General features: G+C 44.1%; 1 protein-coding gene across 5 annotated transcripts in view; it reads left to right on the plus strand.

The window, feature by feature from the left end:
* The first annotated feature begins 217 nt into the window (after positions 1–217).
* The window catches only part of MINPP1 (multiple inositol-polyphosphate phosphatase 1), a 49794-nt gene continuing 34037 nt past the window's right edge, over positions 218–15974 (plus strand). For 4 of the 5 annotated variants that reach the window (XM_050959526.1, XM_050959529.1, XM_050959524.1 and 1 more), the window contains exons 1-4: positions 218–810; positions 1797–1994; positions 4449–4546; positions 10594–10727. In XM_050959526.1, coding sequence (XP_050815483.1) covers positions 225–810; positions 1797–1994; positions 4449–4546; positions 10594–10727 — 1016 coding nt within the window. In that variant the 5' untranslated portion in view covers positions 218–224. Of the gene's footprint in view, positions 811–1796; positions 1995–4448; positions 4547–10593; positions 10728–13715; positions 14030–15974 lie in introns of those variants that run through there. The other variant, XM_050959527.1, reaches the window with a different exon arrangement.

Genomic DNA, 15974 nt, shown 5'->3' on the forward strand with positions numbered 1-15974 from the left:
AGCATCCCACACACAGCTCCCAGCTCGGCCTGGCTGAACGCCGGAAGGCAGCGGCCAGGGGGCCGGGCCAGGGCGGAGCATAATACCGGCTGCTTCCCGGCCAGCTCTCTGTCACTGTGCAAGCTCCGCTCTGTTGGAGAGCCGGGTCCGGAGTCCCGTCCTAAGAGAAGGCTCTGTTTCCCTTTCCCGAGTGTCTGTGCAGAGCCCCTGACGCCGGTCTCCCCATGGCGAGCTGCTTCCGCGGCCCCCTCCCGGGGCGCCACTCGCTGCCGCTGGTGCTGCTGCTGCTTCGCGTCTCCCTCGCGCAGGAAAGGGCGGTGGCCACGTCCCTGCTGAGCGGCTATTTCGGGACCAAGTCCCGGTACGAGGAGGTGAATCAGCACCTGCTGCAGGACCCGCTCTCCCTAGGGCCCCCGGAGCCGGGGTACCTGCTGCCTTCCGCGGCCTGCGCCCCGCTGCAGCTCCGCGCCCTCATCCGCCACGGCACACGCTTCCCCACCGAGAAGCAGATCCGCAAGTTGGGCCAGCTGCACCGTCTGCTCCGCAGCCAGGAGCCGCCCTGCGCCGCCGCGCAGCAGTTCGCCCACTGGGACATGTGGTACCAGCCAGACATGGACGGGAAGCTGGCGCCCAAGGGCCGCCTCGACATGGAGCAGCTGGCCCAGCGTCTGGCCGCCCGCTTCCCGGGCCTCTTCTCCCCGCAGCGCCGCTTCGCCTTGGCTAGCAGCTCCAAGCACCGGTGCGTGGAGAGCAGCGCCGCCTTCCGCAAGGGGCTGCAGCTGGCCCTGCACCGACAGCCCCCGGGCAGAGGTAAGGGAGCGGGAAGGACTGGCCTGGGTGCCCCGGCACACACAAAGGGGGGGGGGGAATAAAATGGGGCCCTGCCCAGGACTGGCCTGGGGGCCTTTGGGCACGAGCACACACCACTGGCGCAGGTGAGGTGGAGCCCTTCCCTGGAATGGCTTACCTGCCTCCAGCACACATGAGAGGGAGGGCTAAGGTGTGGTCCTGCCTGCCCCACCCAGCACACGGGGGGTGGGAGCCCCGCCTGGGGCCCCCAGCACCCATGGGCAGGACTGAGTTGGGGGTTGGGGCCCTGCGTGGGATTGGCCTGGAGGCCCCCAGCATACACCACTGGCGCAGGTAAGGTAGGGCCCTGCCTGGGGCTCGGTGTAAGATGCCACCCTGCCAGGGACTCACCTTGGTGTCCCAAGACACAAGTGGAGTGTGGGATGCAGAAACAGAACTTCCCCCTCCCCACACACAAGGAGAGGAGGTGTAAAACCCACCACTGCATAAAGGAAGCCACCTGTCCTTGAAACAATCTAGGATCGCTGCCATCTGCCATTGTCTCTCCAGTGCCTTCTCCAGCCCTAAAGACCTGTGATTAAATTGGTTTTAAAATGTTGTTGTAGTAAGTATAGAGGAAAATGTTTGCATTATAGGATAGACATAATCTTAAGAATAGTTTGGTTAGCATGGTTCTCAATAGAATCTCTGTGCATATTAGGGAAAGCAGCATTAGAGCCCTGCTTGAAATGCATACAATTGAAGCTAATGTAGTTTTCCATTTCTCTTATTGTGGACAGGGTTTAAGTCTAATAGAACGATTATAATTAACCTCTTAATTCTGACATAACATTTTGTTTTTTTATTATAAATTAGGGTATCTGACAGGTTGCCTCCCCATTCAGTCCTCAGACCAACTTATATAAATTCTAGCAGGGAATTCTTTAAATTGTCTGTTTTTGTGTGTATTGTAGGGGTTTTCCATTAAGAATTGGTTTTCCTTTCAGATATCGAGAATGAGGAGACTGAGATTAATGACAAATTAATGAGGTTCTTTGATCATTGTGAGAAGTTTATAACCTGTGTAGAAGAGAATGCTACAGCTATGTACGAAGTGGAGGCCTTCAAACAGGGTCCTGAGATGAAAAGGGTTTTGGAAAAAATTGCGGCTACCTTGTGTATACCTGTGCGTGATTTAAATGCAGGTAGCGTACTTATTCTGTTTTTTAATTATTTAACTTGCATAAATGTTGTTTTCTAGGGTCTTCAGATAGTTATGAAAAACAAATAGTTTAAAATGCTTTTTTTATAGGCCTTTGGAAAGATTAGTGAAGACAACATGTCATATCAGTATTTGAAAAGAACAGCTTTTAAAAATTACTTCCACTACCAAAGACAAAGTGGGTAGTATATCCTGACATAAATGTTGTAATACAAAGTTATAAAGAATTAGTTTTAAGAGTTTAATTGAGGAACCCTTAGGACCAAAGATACAAAGGAACGCCAAATTCTGGATTACTTTTAAGGAAAAAAGTATAGTTTAAAAAAATTTGGTGAGATTCTAGTTTTACCAAATCACATACAAATTCTAGTTTTATTCCACTTTACTTGTGTTAATTTAAATTTCTTAAATACAGTATTGTGACAATGAATATTCATTGTTGGTGAACAGTCACAGTAGGTTCTCTAGAAAAACTTTTCCCATTTAGCCCACAGATCATATTAACGTGATACAGGTTGAATGTCTATACTTCTCAAAATGTTCTCTTGAAGAAAAGACACAGCTCATAGTCCAAACTAAAACTGGTATAATGTGGTAAATGTTTTTCTTTTCCACATTGAAACTCTCCGGTATTAAATTCCGTGTTCTACACAAATTTTTACAGAAACTCTTATATTAGAATGTAATAGGAAAATGCATAAGTTGCCTTTGTTGCTATTGAAATAACTGATGCCTTGATAATCCTCATACCTTCCACTAAATTGTAAGTGGACAAGTAAAATAAGAATGATTAGAGTGCTGACAATGTGTTGTGCCTAATAGGGAATTTTGTGTAAGCCTATGGGGTCATTGCTAGAGAATGTAAGAGATCACTATACTTTTGTAAGTTGTAGATTTTTACTCTATGTGAAACTTGCAAGGAATTGAGTTGGATTTGCTATCTTAAATCAGAAAAGTAGTGCATTTGTTCTTGCCATCTAGTAGTCCAAATAACAAGGGAGTAAACATAGCCTTATTTCTATGTCTTGTAACTATTGTCTACTGCATAATAATAATACACACCAGTACTAAACAGGTGATGGTTACACTTGCATGTCCCTGCTCTGTGAAAGGCTTGCAATCTAAGGCCCTGATCATATAAACCAGGGGTTGGCAACCTATGGCACGTGTGCCAAAGGTGACACACAAGCCGATTTTTTTTTTTTTTGGTGGCATGTGGCGGCAGACTGAGCAGCTCAGCCCACCCCTGCTCAGGGGGTTCCTGCTGCTGGCCCCTTGCCAGCCGGGGTCCCGCCACCGGCCCCGCTCAGCACCTGCTGCTGGCCTGGATGAAGGAACCCCAGGCTGGCAGCGGGCTGAGACCCCGGCTGGCAGGAGCCAGCGGCCAAAACCCCAGAGCAGGGGCGGGCTGAAACGCTCAGTTGCTGCTCTGGCGTTCCAGCTGCTGGCCCCTTGCCAGCCGGGGTCCCCGTCGCAGCCTCACTCACCGTGCTTCCAGCTGGAGTTCCAGCATAGGCCCCCTGCCAGACAGGGTCCAGGCCTCTGGCCCTGCTCAGCCCTACCAGTCGCCAGCTCCACTCACCTCAGCTGTTGATCTGGGGTTCCAGCCACTGACCTCCTGTCAGCTGGTTAACAGCTGATCACTCAGAAGCCTGTGTGCAGCTTAAAGTATCCAAATACTCAGCAAGAAAAAGCAAGGGCAAGGATCACCTTAAACTGATAAGATCTGCATTTTAATTTAACTAAAGCTTCTGAAATCATTTTGAAAACCTTGTTTACTTTTACATATAACAGTAGTTTGGTTATATAATATATAGACCAGGGGTCGGCAACCTTGCAGAAGTGCTGTGCCGAGTCTTCATGTATTCACTATAATTTAAGATTTAGTGTGCCAGTAATACATTTTAAGTTTTTTTGAAGGCCTCTTTCTATAAGTCTATAATATATAACTAAACTATTGTTGTATGTAAAGTAAATAAGGCTTTTAAAATGTTTAAGAAGCTTCATTTAAAATTAAATTAAAATGCACAGCCCCCAGACTGGTGGCCAGGACCTGGGCAGTGTGAGTGCCACTGAAATCAGCTTGTGTGCTGCCTTCGGCACCCTGCCATAGGTTGCCTACCCCTGATTGTAGAGAGACCTTCTAAAAAATGTTAAATGTATTACTGGCATGCAAAGCCTTAAATTAGGGTGTATAAATGAAGACTTGGCACACCACTTCTGAAAGGTTGCCGACCCCAATATAAACATTTGAATAGGCCTATAATGTAAAATTGGAGTCTCAGCATACAACATGTGTGTTGGGCTCTGGATTGGAGGTTGTTTTTTATTCTTGTTTATGTTCTTCCTCATAATAGGAGCATAATGCTGGGAATTGTGCTAGAGAGCAAATAAACTTAATTGTCATCTATCATTTATTTATTTGGATTTATTACAGATTTGGTCCAAGTTGCTTTTTTTACCTGTTCATTCGAGTTAGCTGTTAAAAATGTGAATTCTCCCTGGTGCTTACTCTTCAATGAAGAGGATGCTAAGGTAGGTGTTGCTTGTATGTAGTATTGTGATATTACTTTTGTGTAAAGTTGTTCTGTTCAGTTTTGCATATTTATGTGAACAGTTTGTTATACAGATATTCTTAGAAAAAAGTAGTTTTAGTTTAATGTTTCGTTCAGATGTAATCTGCAATATTAAAGACATTACATAATTTACTACATTTTATGAAAAGCAAATCTGAGCATCAATTAGAACATAATGTAACAGAAATACCCATTTTTCTGTGTTAAGTGACAAATCATTTAAACTTCTAAAAGAGAAATGTTTCTCCTATCTCCTTTTCCTGTCAGGCTTCACTGTACCTGATAAAAACACTCAAATGTTTGTTTTTTCATCCCTCTCCCCCCATACAAAAAGACAAGGTGAAAACTGAACTTGAATATGTATCATTTATTCTTGAAATTGTGAAACAGTACCCCAGAAAATCAGTGACAGCAACTTAGAGCAGCCCTCTTAATCAGTGATGAGCTGCCAAAATCTTAACATCCTGTTCGCTACCGGGTCTTCGGTGGCAGGTCTTTCATTCGCTCTGGGTCTTCAGCAGCACTTCGGCGGTGCATCCTTCAGTGCCACTGACGACTCGGAGCGAGTGAAGGACCCGCTGCCAAAGTGCCGCTGAAGACTTGGAGCGCTGCCCAGTGAGTAAGCCCCACGTGGTTTTTTTATGTTTTTTTTTTTTAAGTTATCCCTGCCAGGGCCCTGTCAAAACTGTTCAAATCGGGACCCGCACTTCCTAGAGCTGGCCCCGCACATCGGGGTTGCAAAATTGTGTCAGGGGCCAGCAGGGGTGGCTCAAGACATTTTGCCGCCCCAAGCACAGTGGCATGCTGCGGGGGGCGCTCTGCCGGTCGCTGGTCCTGCGGCATCGGTGGACCTCCCACAGGCGTGCTTGCGGAGGGTCCGTTGGTCCTGCGGCATCGGCGGACCTCCTGCAGGCGTGCCGCTGAAGGCTGCTTGCCTGCCTGCCACTCTCCCGGCGACGGCAGAGTGCCTCCTGCGGCATGCTGCCCCAAGCACGCTCTTGGCATGCTGAGGCCTGGAGCCGGCCCTGGAGGTGAGGTAGGGAAGGCTGTGTCTCCCAAAACAGCTGTCCTCCCTATCCAACACACCCCCCCACGTCCTGCCCCCAACTGCCCCCCTCAGAACCTGCAATCCATCAACCCCACCCCTGCTCCTTGTCCCCTAACCACTGACTCCCAAGACCCCCCCACCCTAACTATCCCCCAGGTCTCCACCCCCTACCCAACTTGCCCCGCTCCCTGTCCCTTGACTGCCCCAACTCCCTCCACACCCTTGCCCCCTGGCAACCGCCCCCCGAAACTCACTGTTGAATAATAGCTGACTGCATCTCCAAATATAATATGTATGTAGCCAATAAGTCAGATTTAATAGTCTTTATTGAATTCTGATATTTATTGCAAAATTGAACTAAGTGCTTTGATGAAACAGTTTTTACAAGCACTAGTATGAATTGAAGCTAGCAGTTACATTAATTTAATCTCTGTTCTGTGGATATAATGAAAAGCTTGGCGAGAATTTAGACAGTAGCCATGGCAAATGTTACAGAACACCATCATGGGGTAGGGGTTATATAGCTACTGCCAGTCGCTGTAAACAAAAGAAATGATGTTTTAACAGTTAGCCAGTGAGAAACTATAGTATTTCCATTATTATACACACAGGTCTTAAAGTCATTGCCTTTCTTCCTGATGTGTTAAAAACAATTACATTGGTTAATAAAATTCAAAGATGACAAGTTTTGTTTTTCCTAGTCACAAAGTGTAAAGAACAGATCCTCTTTAGAATGCTGGGTGATATAGTCTTACCATTATCTCTCCAGCTATTTTTCTGTGTAAAACAAGTTACATATTTAACCTTGTCTGAAACAGAGAGACAGATGAACATGAATAGATAATACAGGCTTTAAAAACAGAACTATAGACTGGAGAAAATGAGGCAAAAATAGAAAGGAAATGTAGAGGAGAGGATTTTGCTAGGGGAACAGCTGCTATTATTTAGAGCATACAGACAGGCAACTCATTCCCCTCGCCCCCCTGGGATCCCATCCCTCTCCCCCCACGAGCCTTGTCACCCCCAATTCCTCCCTACGAGCCTCGTCATCTCCAATCCCCCCCCCCCCCCCCCGCAGCCCAGGCACACTCTGTTTCCTCCCCTCCCCAACTTACCTTGGGCTCTGCAGGCTGCTAGCTGCAGTCTGATTCCCCTTGCAGCAGCGACTGCTGCTGGGAGACAAGACACCTCAGCTCTGTGCAGCAAGAGCGTCCTTTGCCGGAGCGCTACCTTCCCCCGGTTTGCCCCGCAGCCCCCTGAGCCTCGTCACCCCCAATTCCTCTCCCCCTCCCGACCTCGTCATTCCCGGATTCCTCCCTTCCCCCGATTCCTCCCCTCCGAGTCTCGTCTTACCTTGGGCTCCCGCAGAGTGATTGAATCAGCTCTGGCAGGAAGAGCTGCAGTTTGATTCAATCAGCCTGCCGGAGCCCACGGTAAGACGAGACTCGGAGGAGGAGGAGGAATCTGGGGGTGGCGAGGCTCGAGCGGGAGAGGAATTGGGGGTGATGAGGCTTGGGGGGCTGCGGGGCAAACCGGGGTTAGGTAGCGCTCGGGCAAAGGACGCTCTAGCTGCACAGAGCGAGGTGTTTTGTCCCCCAGCAGCAGCCGCGGCTGCTGGCTGTATGGTAACCCTAACGACCGGTTCTAAACCAGCTTCTATATTTAGCAACCAGTGCCAACCGTCTCCAACTCACCACTGCTCTTAATAATAATAATAAAAAAAAGCCCTGTGCACTAGATGAGGCAGGGGTCCTTTGGAAAACCATATGTCATGATGCAGTTGAAGACTCTTACCGAAACTAAACACAAGAGGGCAGAATTGCCGGTAAGTCTGCATGGGCAACTGTAATTTTGGCATTTGCCTACTTTTGCACGGTTGACTTTAACCTTAAAATTTGTTTGACTTCATTCATGTTAAAAAAGCAAATTAGGAAAAAATCCAACAAATTCCATCACATTGAACCATATTGGCTCCCGCATAACTGATCGATGTTAGAACCTCTAGATCCACAGTACAGACATCTGTTACTCGAGCTAATTGATAGCAGTAGTAGGTTGTTGTCTACATGGGCCACCTGCTAGAGGGAGATGAGACACATTTTACCAGTGGGTTTCCCAGCTGCTTGCTGAAAGAAGAACGGTGAGACTTGGGAATCATTAATTCTATTCCAGGTTCTGAGGGGAGGATTCTCTAGTGGTTCGACCCTTGTGTGCAGTCCCCTCCAGTTTGTCCCAGTCTCTCTACCTCTATTTTTTAGAGCACGATAGAATTAGTGTTCATATCTGCAAGCCCTGAAGGAAGGAACAAAAAGTAAAAAGCAAACAAATAAGCAATAAAAAGCAACCGAGTAAGTACTTGTAAGCTTGTGGCTAGGGCACAGGATTTGAAGTCAGGAGGTTGTAGTGCCACTCTTGATCCAGCTACATACCTTTTGTGACTTTTAGCTTATCTTTCTCCTCCTGAGTTTCCTTATTGGTAAATTAGGATTAACATTCTTGCCTAGCTCACAAGATTGTTGAGAATAACTAGTATTTGTAATGCGTACGTAGATCTTTTGATGGAAAGTGGTAAAGAACATTATTCGGGGTAATGGAAGAGGGAGGGAACCTAGGAATGAACCTGAAGCATGTTGAGTGTGGATGGGAGGTGTTTTTTGGGGTGGGTGGGATTATTAGGGTGTTGGGAAGCATCCTTGTGTAGAGCCTGGCTGACCCCCAAACCTCTCCCATTCAGTTAGCCCCTGTCCCCACAGCCCTCATCCCCATGGGTCTCTGCAGCCTCCCCATCCCCAGCTCAACGCTGTTACCCCACTAGCTCCTGAGCCCATGCTCCAGTCTGTACCCCCACTAGCCATTCTAAACTGCAGTCTGTGACACCTCCCCCTCCCCACCAGCAGCTCTGTGTGCTCCACTGTGTCTTCACCTGGCTCCGCGGGCAGGGTGTTGTGATGAACTTCTACACCTAGGGGAGTTCTGCAGCACTGGGCATCGAATTTTGTATTTTCCTGCATAAAATACATTTTGGCTAAGAAGTGCTGCAGTTCTGCCTTTTGCCCACCATGGGCCGCTGTGGCACTAGAACAGCTGGCAGGAATGCAGCCAGCTGTTCTGGCACCACAGTGGACTCTGATGTACAAAAGGCAGAACTGCAGCACTTCTTAGGCAAAATGTGTTTTGTGCAGGGAAAATACAAAATTCTATGCCCAGTGCTGCAGAATTCCCCCAAGAGTAATTTATTTGTTTTAGAAATGTCTCATCCATCCCCTGTTCCTGATTTGGTGGTCTGTAGTAGACCTGTATCATGATGTGCCCTATTTTTGCCCCTTTTATCTTTACCCAGAAACTCGCAACTTGTCTGTCTCTCACCTCTTTCTGAATAAGTATATATATTCTTGATGTATAATGCAACACCATGTTTCTTTTTACCCTGCCTGTCCTTCATGAACAAGCTGTACCCCTGTGTACCAGTCATGAGGCTTATCTCACCAAGTCTCTGTGATGCCATTATCATAATTTAGCTTTTGTACTGATACTTCCAGTTCTTCCTGTTTGTTGCCCATACTCCTTGCATTGTGTGTAGACTTCTAAGATGTTGATCAGAGTCCCTCTCTGATGTCCCTCTTGTTGCTCCTATGACCGTATAGTAATTTTCCATAACCCCCAAAAATCTAATCTTCTTTTAAGGTCACTTTTTTCTTTATACTTATTTCTGGGCATTTGTCACTAGCTCCCTTTAAACCTAGTTTAAAGTTCTCCTCACCAGGTTGGTGGTGGTTTTGGTCAAATGATCTTTTTAAAAAGTATGTTTGCCTCCAAACTAGTATCTTTAAAGGGCTGTCTCTGAGAATGGAGCTGATGTATGAGTGTGCAGTAGAGAGCTAGGAATGGTGGGACCTGGCATGTAAATAGGGAAAGGGACCAGAGGAAGAGCCCTGACATGATAGGGGTAGGGCAGGCCAGCCAGCCAGGTTAGCAACATGAGAGCAGGTACAGTAAACCACATAGTAATCAAATCTGGTTCAAGTTGGTTTGGTGGAGTATTGCAGTCTCTACCTCAGAAGAGCTGAAGTATTCATTTGTAATGACATGTTGCTCTGGCTTTGAGGAATGCTAGGATCTTCAAAAGTCTGCCTCAGGAAGCTGGTGTGGGGGAGACAAGTTGGGGTCTTCTGATGGTGCACTGGGTTTTGGTGTCCTGTGTAGCTGCCCATAGCAGGGGAAACTGGGCAGGATCTGCACTCCACATATTGTCTGATGGGATTCACTTCAGCAAGACAGGTCTTGGCACTAGGCTCTTTAAGTTGATCATTTAATGATGCATTGTACATAAAAACAAGGTGATGACAGCCATAGAAGTTCAGGAAATTGCATTGCTCTTCTGCTTGAAGCTTTCCCATAATAAAAAGCTAATACAAATAGACATAGACTCATAGACTTTAAGGTCAGAAGGGACCATTATGATCATCTAGTGTAACCTCTTGCACAAAGCAGGCCACAGAATCTCACCCATCCACTTCAATAACAAACCCCTAACCTGTGTCTGAGTTATTGAAGTCCTCAAATTGTGGTTTGAAGACCTCAAGGTGCAGAGAATCCTCCAGCAAGTGACCAGTGCCCCAAGCTGCAGAGGAAGGTGAAAAACCTCCAGGGCCTCTGCCAGTCTGCCCTGGAGGAAAATTCCTTCCCGACCCCAAATATGGTGATCAGTTAAACCCATTGGAAGGAGCTGTAGACTCATGCTGGAAGATCAGAAATCAGTGGCCATGTTTGGTTTGTTGTGTCTTGAGTTAAAAACACAAACAAACAGTAGGCATGTACTTTTTTTTTTTTTAAGCTAACTGATCAGACTTGCTCATTTTCCTAAGAAGGTTGTCAGTGCCATGCTATTTTTAGTAATGTCTTCATCTAGACGAAATAAATGTTGCATTTTTGTTACACATTTTAAAATCTTATTCTAGGTACTGGAATACCTGAATGACCTAAAGCAGTACTGGAAAAGAGGATATGGGTATGATATCAACAGTCGTTCCAGCTGTATTTTATTTCAAGATATCTTCAAACACTTGGACAAAGCCATTGCAGAGAGTAAAAGGTGAAAAAGCTTTTTTTATTTTTCAACTTTCTGCAGTTTGGTCATAACTCGTACATGGCACTAAAGGGATAGACCTCAAGGAGATTAATGCTAAGAACTTGGATAATGGATCAAGAATTCAATAATGTTTGGGCTTGGTTAGCATCCTTTAAGGGACTGATTCTCTCATAAGTAATAAGGCAATATTAATTCATCATGTGCATCCTGTTTAGCTATATCAATATCTATGAATGGAGTGTCATCCAAAAATATTGATAAGATATGGAGGAGTTTTCACCTTGTTTTATGACCTGATCTCTCTTCCTACACACACATAGGTCAATGACTTCAACTCAAACTTTTAAAATTATTTATTTTCTTATCTGAGAGAGAGCTTTGCAAGTTATGGCCCACAGGGAAAACTTTTGAAGAAGTTATGGTGTTTAACACACTATATTTTTTGTGTTGTAATAATTTCATTGAAAAGGAGAAAAGTACTTCTTCACATTATTTTATTTTCATTACCATAACCTCTAGTAGCCTTAATCATGGACCAAGACCCATTTTGATAGATGCTGTACAAATGCAGAGCAAAAAGTCTGTCCCTGCCCCAAGGAGCTTAGTCTAAAGACGATCCCTGTTTGTTGGATTAACAAAAGCCTGTGCTCTATTTTCTTTAAATGTTATTGAATCATTTAAGACTTAAGTGATTAGCCAGCAGCCAAATCTGAAAGAAATTAATGATTTTGATTTAGATAGTGTTGATGATCTTGTCCAGCTCATTAAGAACAGCATAATTTTAAGAGATGTCAGGTTAAAATCATTAACAACAAGGACATTTGTGTTTTTTTTTTAAGTTAAACTGAAGATATAGAATTTAACTTACTTCTTACCAGTAATATCAGATTGGATACTAAAGGTAGGTTTTTTCAGATATACGTGTATTTTCCTAGTTGTGTTTGCTCTGATTCTCCTGCTACTGGAAGAAGATAACTCTCTCTTTTTTTAAATTATTCTAAACCAGTGGTTTTCAACCTGTGGTCCATAGACCCCTGAGGATCCACAGAGTATATCTAAGATTTCCAAAAGATGACCACACTTCTATTTGAAATATTTTAGAGATTGCCAAATAAAAAAGATCAATTCAGATGCTTGAGTATAGTTCCTCCCTCTCTGGAGTAAGAGCACTGGCGCTTTTGAGATTTAATTGAGCTGTTTTATATAAAAGAGTGCATCACCTTAGACTTGTCGTCAGTAGTTACAGTACAGACAAAGATACCTGGCTACAAAAGCAATTTTAGAGCCAAGCCAACTAGATGCTTTGAATCATCTCTTACAAACCACAGCTATCATCCCAGTCCCAGAGGATCTGGAGAGGGCAAGCCATTTACTTAGCATATTCAAAAGGCTGGCTTTCATCCAGGATTTGACGTGTAAATTACTCTGTGAGCATCAAACTTTTGCATGAATCTCAAGTCAGTGGTTCATACAGCAATATAGGAAAACGTCTCTGTCCTATGGACCTTCAGGATGCCTATCTGCAGATCCTCACTCTTCTACCACTTATTTCTATTGCTTCACCAACCTGGTACAAATATGTTAATACCAGGCCTTACAACTTGGTTTACCCTCAAATCCCAAACCTTTGTTCAGGTTATGATACTCAGGAAAGGCTGTTTCATAAACTTTTCAAGCCTTATCTTGACTGCCAGGTACATATTATTGTGAGCATACTATGTACACAGCCTGCACCAGGTTCTACAGCTTGTGCATCTTCTGTGATCCCATGTGGTGTTACTGCAGACCCTTGGGTCTCAAATCACAAGCCTGGATGTTGATTTTCCTAGTCACATTGGGCCTCTTCAACACCTGGTCTATTGGAAAATGCAGTCAAAGAACTGAGTTCCTAAGGATACCACCACAAATGGGAATCTCCTTCAAGAAGTTGCTCATCCCCAAAAGTTACTCAAAGGGATGTCCTTTCATCCCCTTGACTGCCTGTAATCATGGATGTTAGCCTATACAAGTAGGGAGCTTTTGTGGGAAAGGCTGTGGGCCGTGGTCATTCATGGGGGAAGTTGTCCATCAACCATCTGGAAGAGGGAGTGGTAACGTTAGCTCTTGTAGTTGGTTTTAGAATGAAGCATATCGTTCAGTAGAAGAAGACCACATCCTCCAGCCAGGGGTTATGAACTAAGATGTCTATTTCAGTGGCTAACTGCAACATGTTGCATCAGAAATTCAAAAAAGCACTCGTGCTCAGTGGGGAGGAAGGCGGCCTCCAAGGACGAGGTACATCTTAATATCTCTTTCTGAATAGACCTCTGTGGATAACTGTTTTATTTAGTGGTGGAAAAAGAAATTTTCAAATTCGTTCAAAGGCTGTTAGGACAGTGCTTAGTTTTGTCATAAGTAGAGAACACCCTTGTTAAAGATCTGCAAGGCAGCTGCTTTGGGTTGAATGCACATTATTGCAGAATGCAGTGGATGGGATGCTATAGTTGAGCAGAAGGCTGCTTCAGGAACCTGTAAGGCAGTAAATCCAGCATCATCCACAGCTGTCGCTCCCAAATTTCATTTCGGTGGATGCTTGACCGCCGGCCAGGATGCTGGCGCATTTAGATGCCCCCACGGGTGCCATGGCTCCTGCAGGCACCACGTTGGGGTCTCCTGCTCTAGAGATGTCCTAGGAAACTCACTTAGCTTTAAAAGTTCACATAGTTTCAAATAGTCCTTTGAAGCTCATAACTCTTTTCTGGATTTAGATTAGTCAGGTCTTGTCCGTAGAGATGCTACATACAATAATACATAAGCATTTCCATTTTTAATACAGTGAACTTCTAAAACACTTAAACTTCAGTAAGGTATAACTGAATTCAGTAAGGTTTATCCAGGATATTGCAGGAAATTTCCAAATATGTCATGTATAAAACCTGTGTTTAACAAGAATATGGACAGAATCACTGAATCAGAACATTTAATGTGGAACCCTTTTCTCCCTGGCACTAGGACTGCAGTGTCAAGCAGGTGGCCTGCACAGCTGAGCTGGAGTCAAGCTGCTCCATATTGAGAGCCTCCTGATCTGCTGTGCTATGCAGAGCTGAGGAGGGCGGCTGGGGACTGATGTTGGAGTGCCCCCCCTCCCGCCCCCACCAGTGTACCTGGTCTCCACTGAGCTGGGATTGGAGGGGGTGGGGGTAGGGAGGCACCTCTCTGTGCACCAGATTCTGCCTCAGTGGCAGTTGCTGCCAGCTGCTGTCTGAAAGTGTTCAGGCTGGTGAGATTTGTGCTTAGAGACTCTCTCTTTCCTGCTCAACACACATTCTGTCCTCACACACACACACACACACACACACACACACACACACACACCACACTCTTCTATGTTACTTTTACTGTATATCTGCAGAATGATTTGTTTAAATTGTTGGATTTTTTTGTAAAATCAGTTTTTCCCATTGCAATGCAATTCTGATTATTTGTGTGCATTTAAGGTAAGGCTACTTATTGTCAACATATCAAACAATTTTGATTAAAAAAGCCCCCATTAAAATGGAAATTTTTTGTTAATGGAAAAAAAACAATCTGAAAAAAATAAATCTGAAAAGTCACAATAAAACCAATTCCATAGGGCCCTAGAAGTGAAGAGGAGAAGGGAGCAGAAGCAACAAAGGTGTGAGGAAAAATAACAAAACCAATGGGAGTGTTTACAGATATTTTGTAAGAGGCTCAGGGTGCTGCACTTTCACTGTAGTGTGCCAATAATCTAGTCTGTTGAGGGCTCTTTTTTTAGACCTAAATCCTGAGTATTGTTATGGAGTATAGTCTAATTCTTATACAAACACTCCCCTTTATATGAGCAGAGGAATAATAGGATAAAGATGAATAATCAATCAAGTTAACTTACAAGTCCTATCTGAGGAGATGTGGAAAAATACCTATATTAAAAAAGTACCAAATGCATGTTTTTAATTAAAAGTGATCCTGTTGGCTTTTAATTCGAGATCACTAAAATGTTCATGTAGGTTTGTCTTACTGACTTTAAAATTGAATCCACTAGCTTGACTTAGGCAGCAATTGAACAAAATGGATATTCATTCATTCCTAACAGCTTTAGGGCTTCATGTGTTATAGAAATTAAAAATAAAGTGGAGTTTAGGTCTAATACATGTGGGTGACATTAAAACTGCTTGAGTTTGTAGACAAAAAGGGCATAACTTACTGAAATTTGAGACTCAAATGTGCTTCTCTGCCTTCTCATGCACTTCCACTTTTTCCAGTGAGGTGGGAGGTAAATATTTGTTTAACTCTCATCTGAATTCATCACCTCTCATTATGTCCAGCAAACAGAGTAACACATACTCATGGACTTGTGTGTTAACCACTCACCACAGCAAAATATTAAGAATCCTTAGTATTTTGGTTCTGAGACCCTGATCTTGCAAACAAATATGTACATTCTTAACTTTACTAGCAGGAGCAGCTGCAGCTTCAGTGTGCCAACTCAGTTGAACAAAATCGCTTAATACTTTCCATTTGGCTTTTGAAAGCAAGCAAGGATGCTTGCTGCTTATCACTCTTGAAGCCCTTTGCTTGACAACTAGTATTAGGAGATGAGTTTTCATTGAGTGTGCTAGCTATGATGTGATCTCCTTTTTAATCTATAGCCGAGGTGTCAGCACTAACACCTTGTGTTTAATACTAGATCCTCTTTTAATTCCTGTCCTTTAGGATTCATCTAAAGAGAATTAAAAAGAAACTGTTAGTCTGCTTTGGTTGTCAGCTCTTTGGTAAGCAAGAAGTTAGATACACTTAACATTAAAAGTTTGCCTCTCAAAATAAAAGCTGTGTAATTTACTCTTCTTACAATTTGGAACAGATAAGCATTCTGAATTGATTTTTCAGCATTTATAGAGCTCTAATATAGATTAGTATTATTTAGTTAAATGCACTGGGTAAGAGAAACATGAAGCAAAGCATCAATATAATCTAAATGTTAAATTTTGTGTGTGTATTTAATATACCAAATTGACTGCAGTATCATACATGAGCCTGTGCTAAGGAGCTGACTTCCTCTCATGCCGGTACCATCATGCATGTGTTTAAAATCTAGCAGCTGCAAGGGGAATCCTTGTTTTGGGAAGGGGTTGGTGTGAGTGTGAAGTTTTTTATTATAATAATAATAAATAAAAAAGCCACAACAACATATGAATCCATCTATTAGATAAAGAGGTGGGTGGACCCTGAAGTTATGTTGTGTTTTTTGAT

The sequence above is a fragment of the Gopherus flavomarginatus genome, chromosome 6 (assembly GCF_025201925.1).
Source record: "Gopherus flavomarginatus isolate rGopFla2 chromosome 6, rGopFla2.mat.asm, whole genome shotgun sequence".
NCBI lineage: Eukaryota > Metazoa > Chordata > Testudines > Testudinidae > Gopherus > Gopherus flavomarginatus.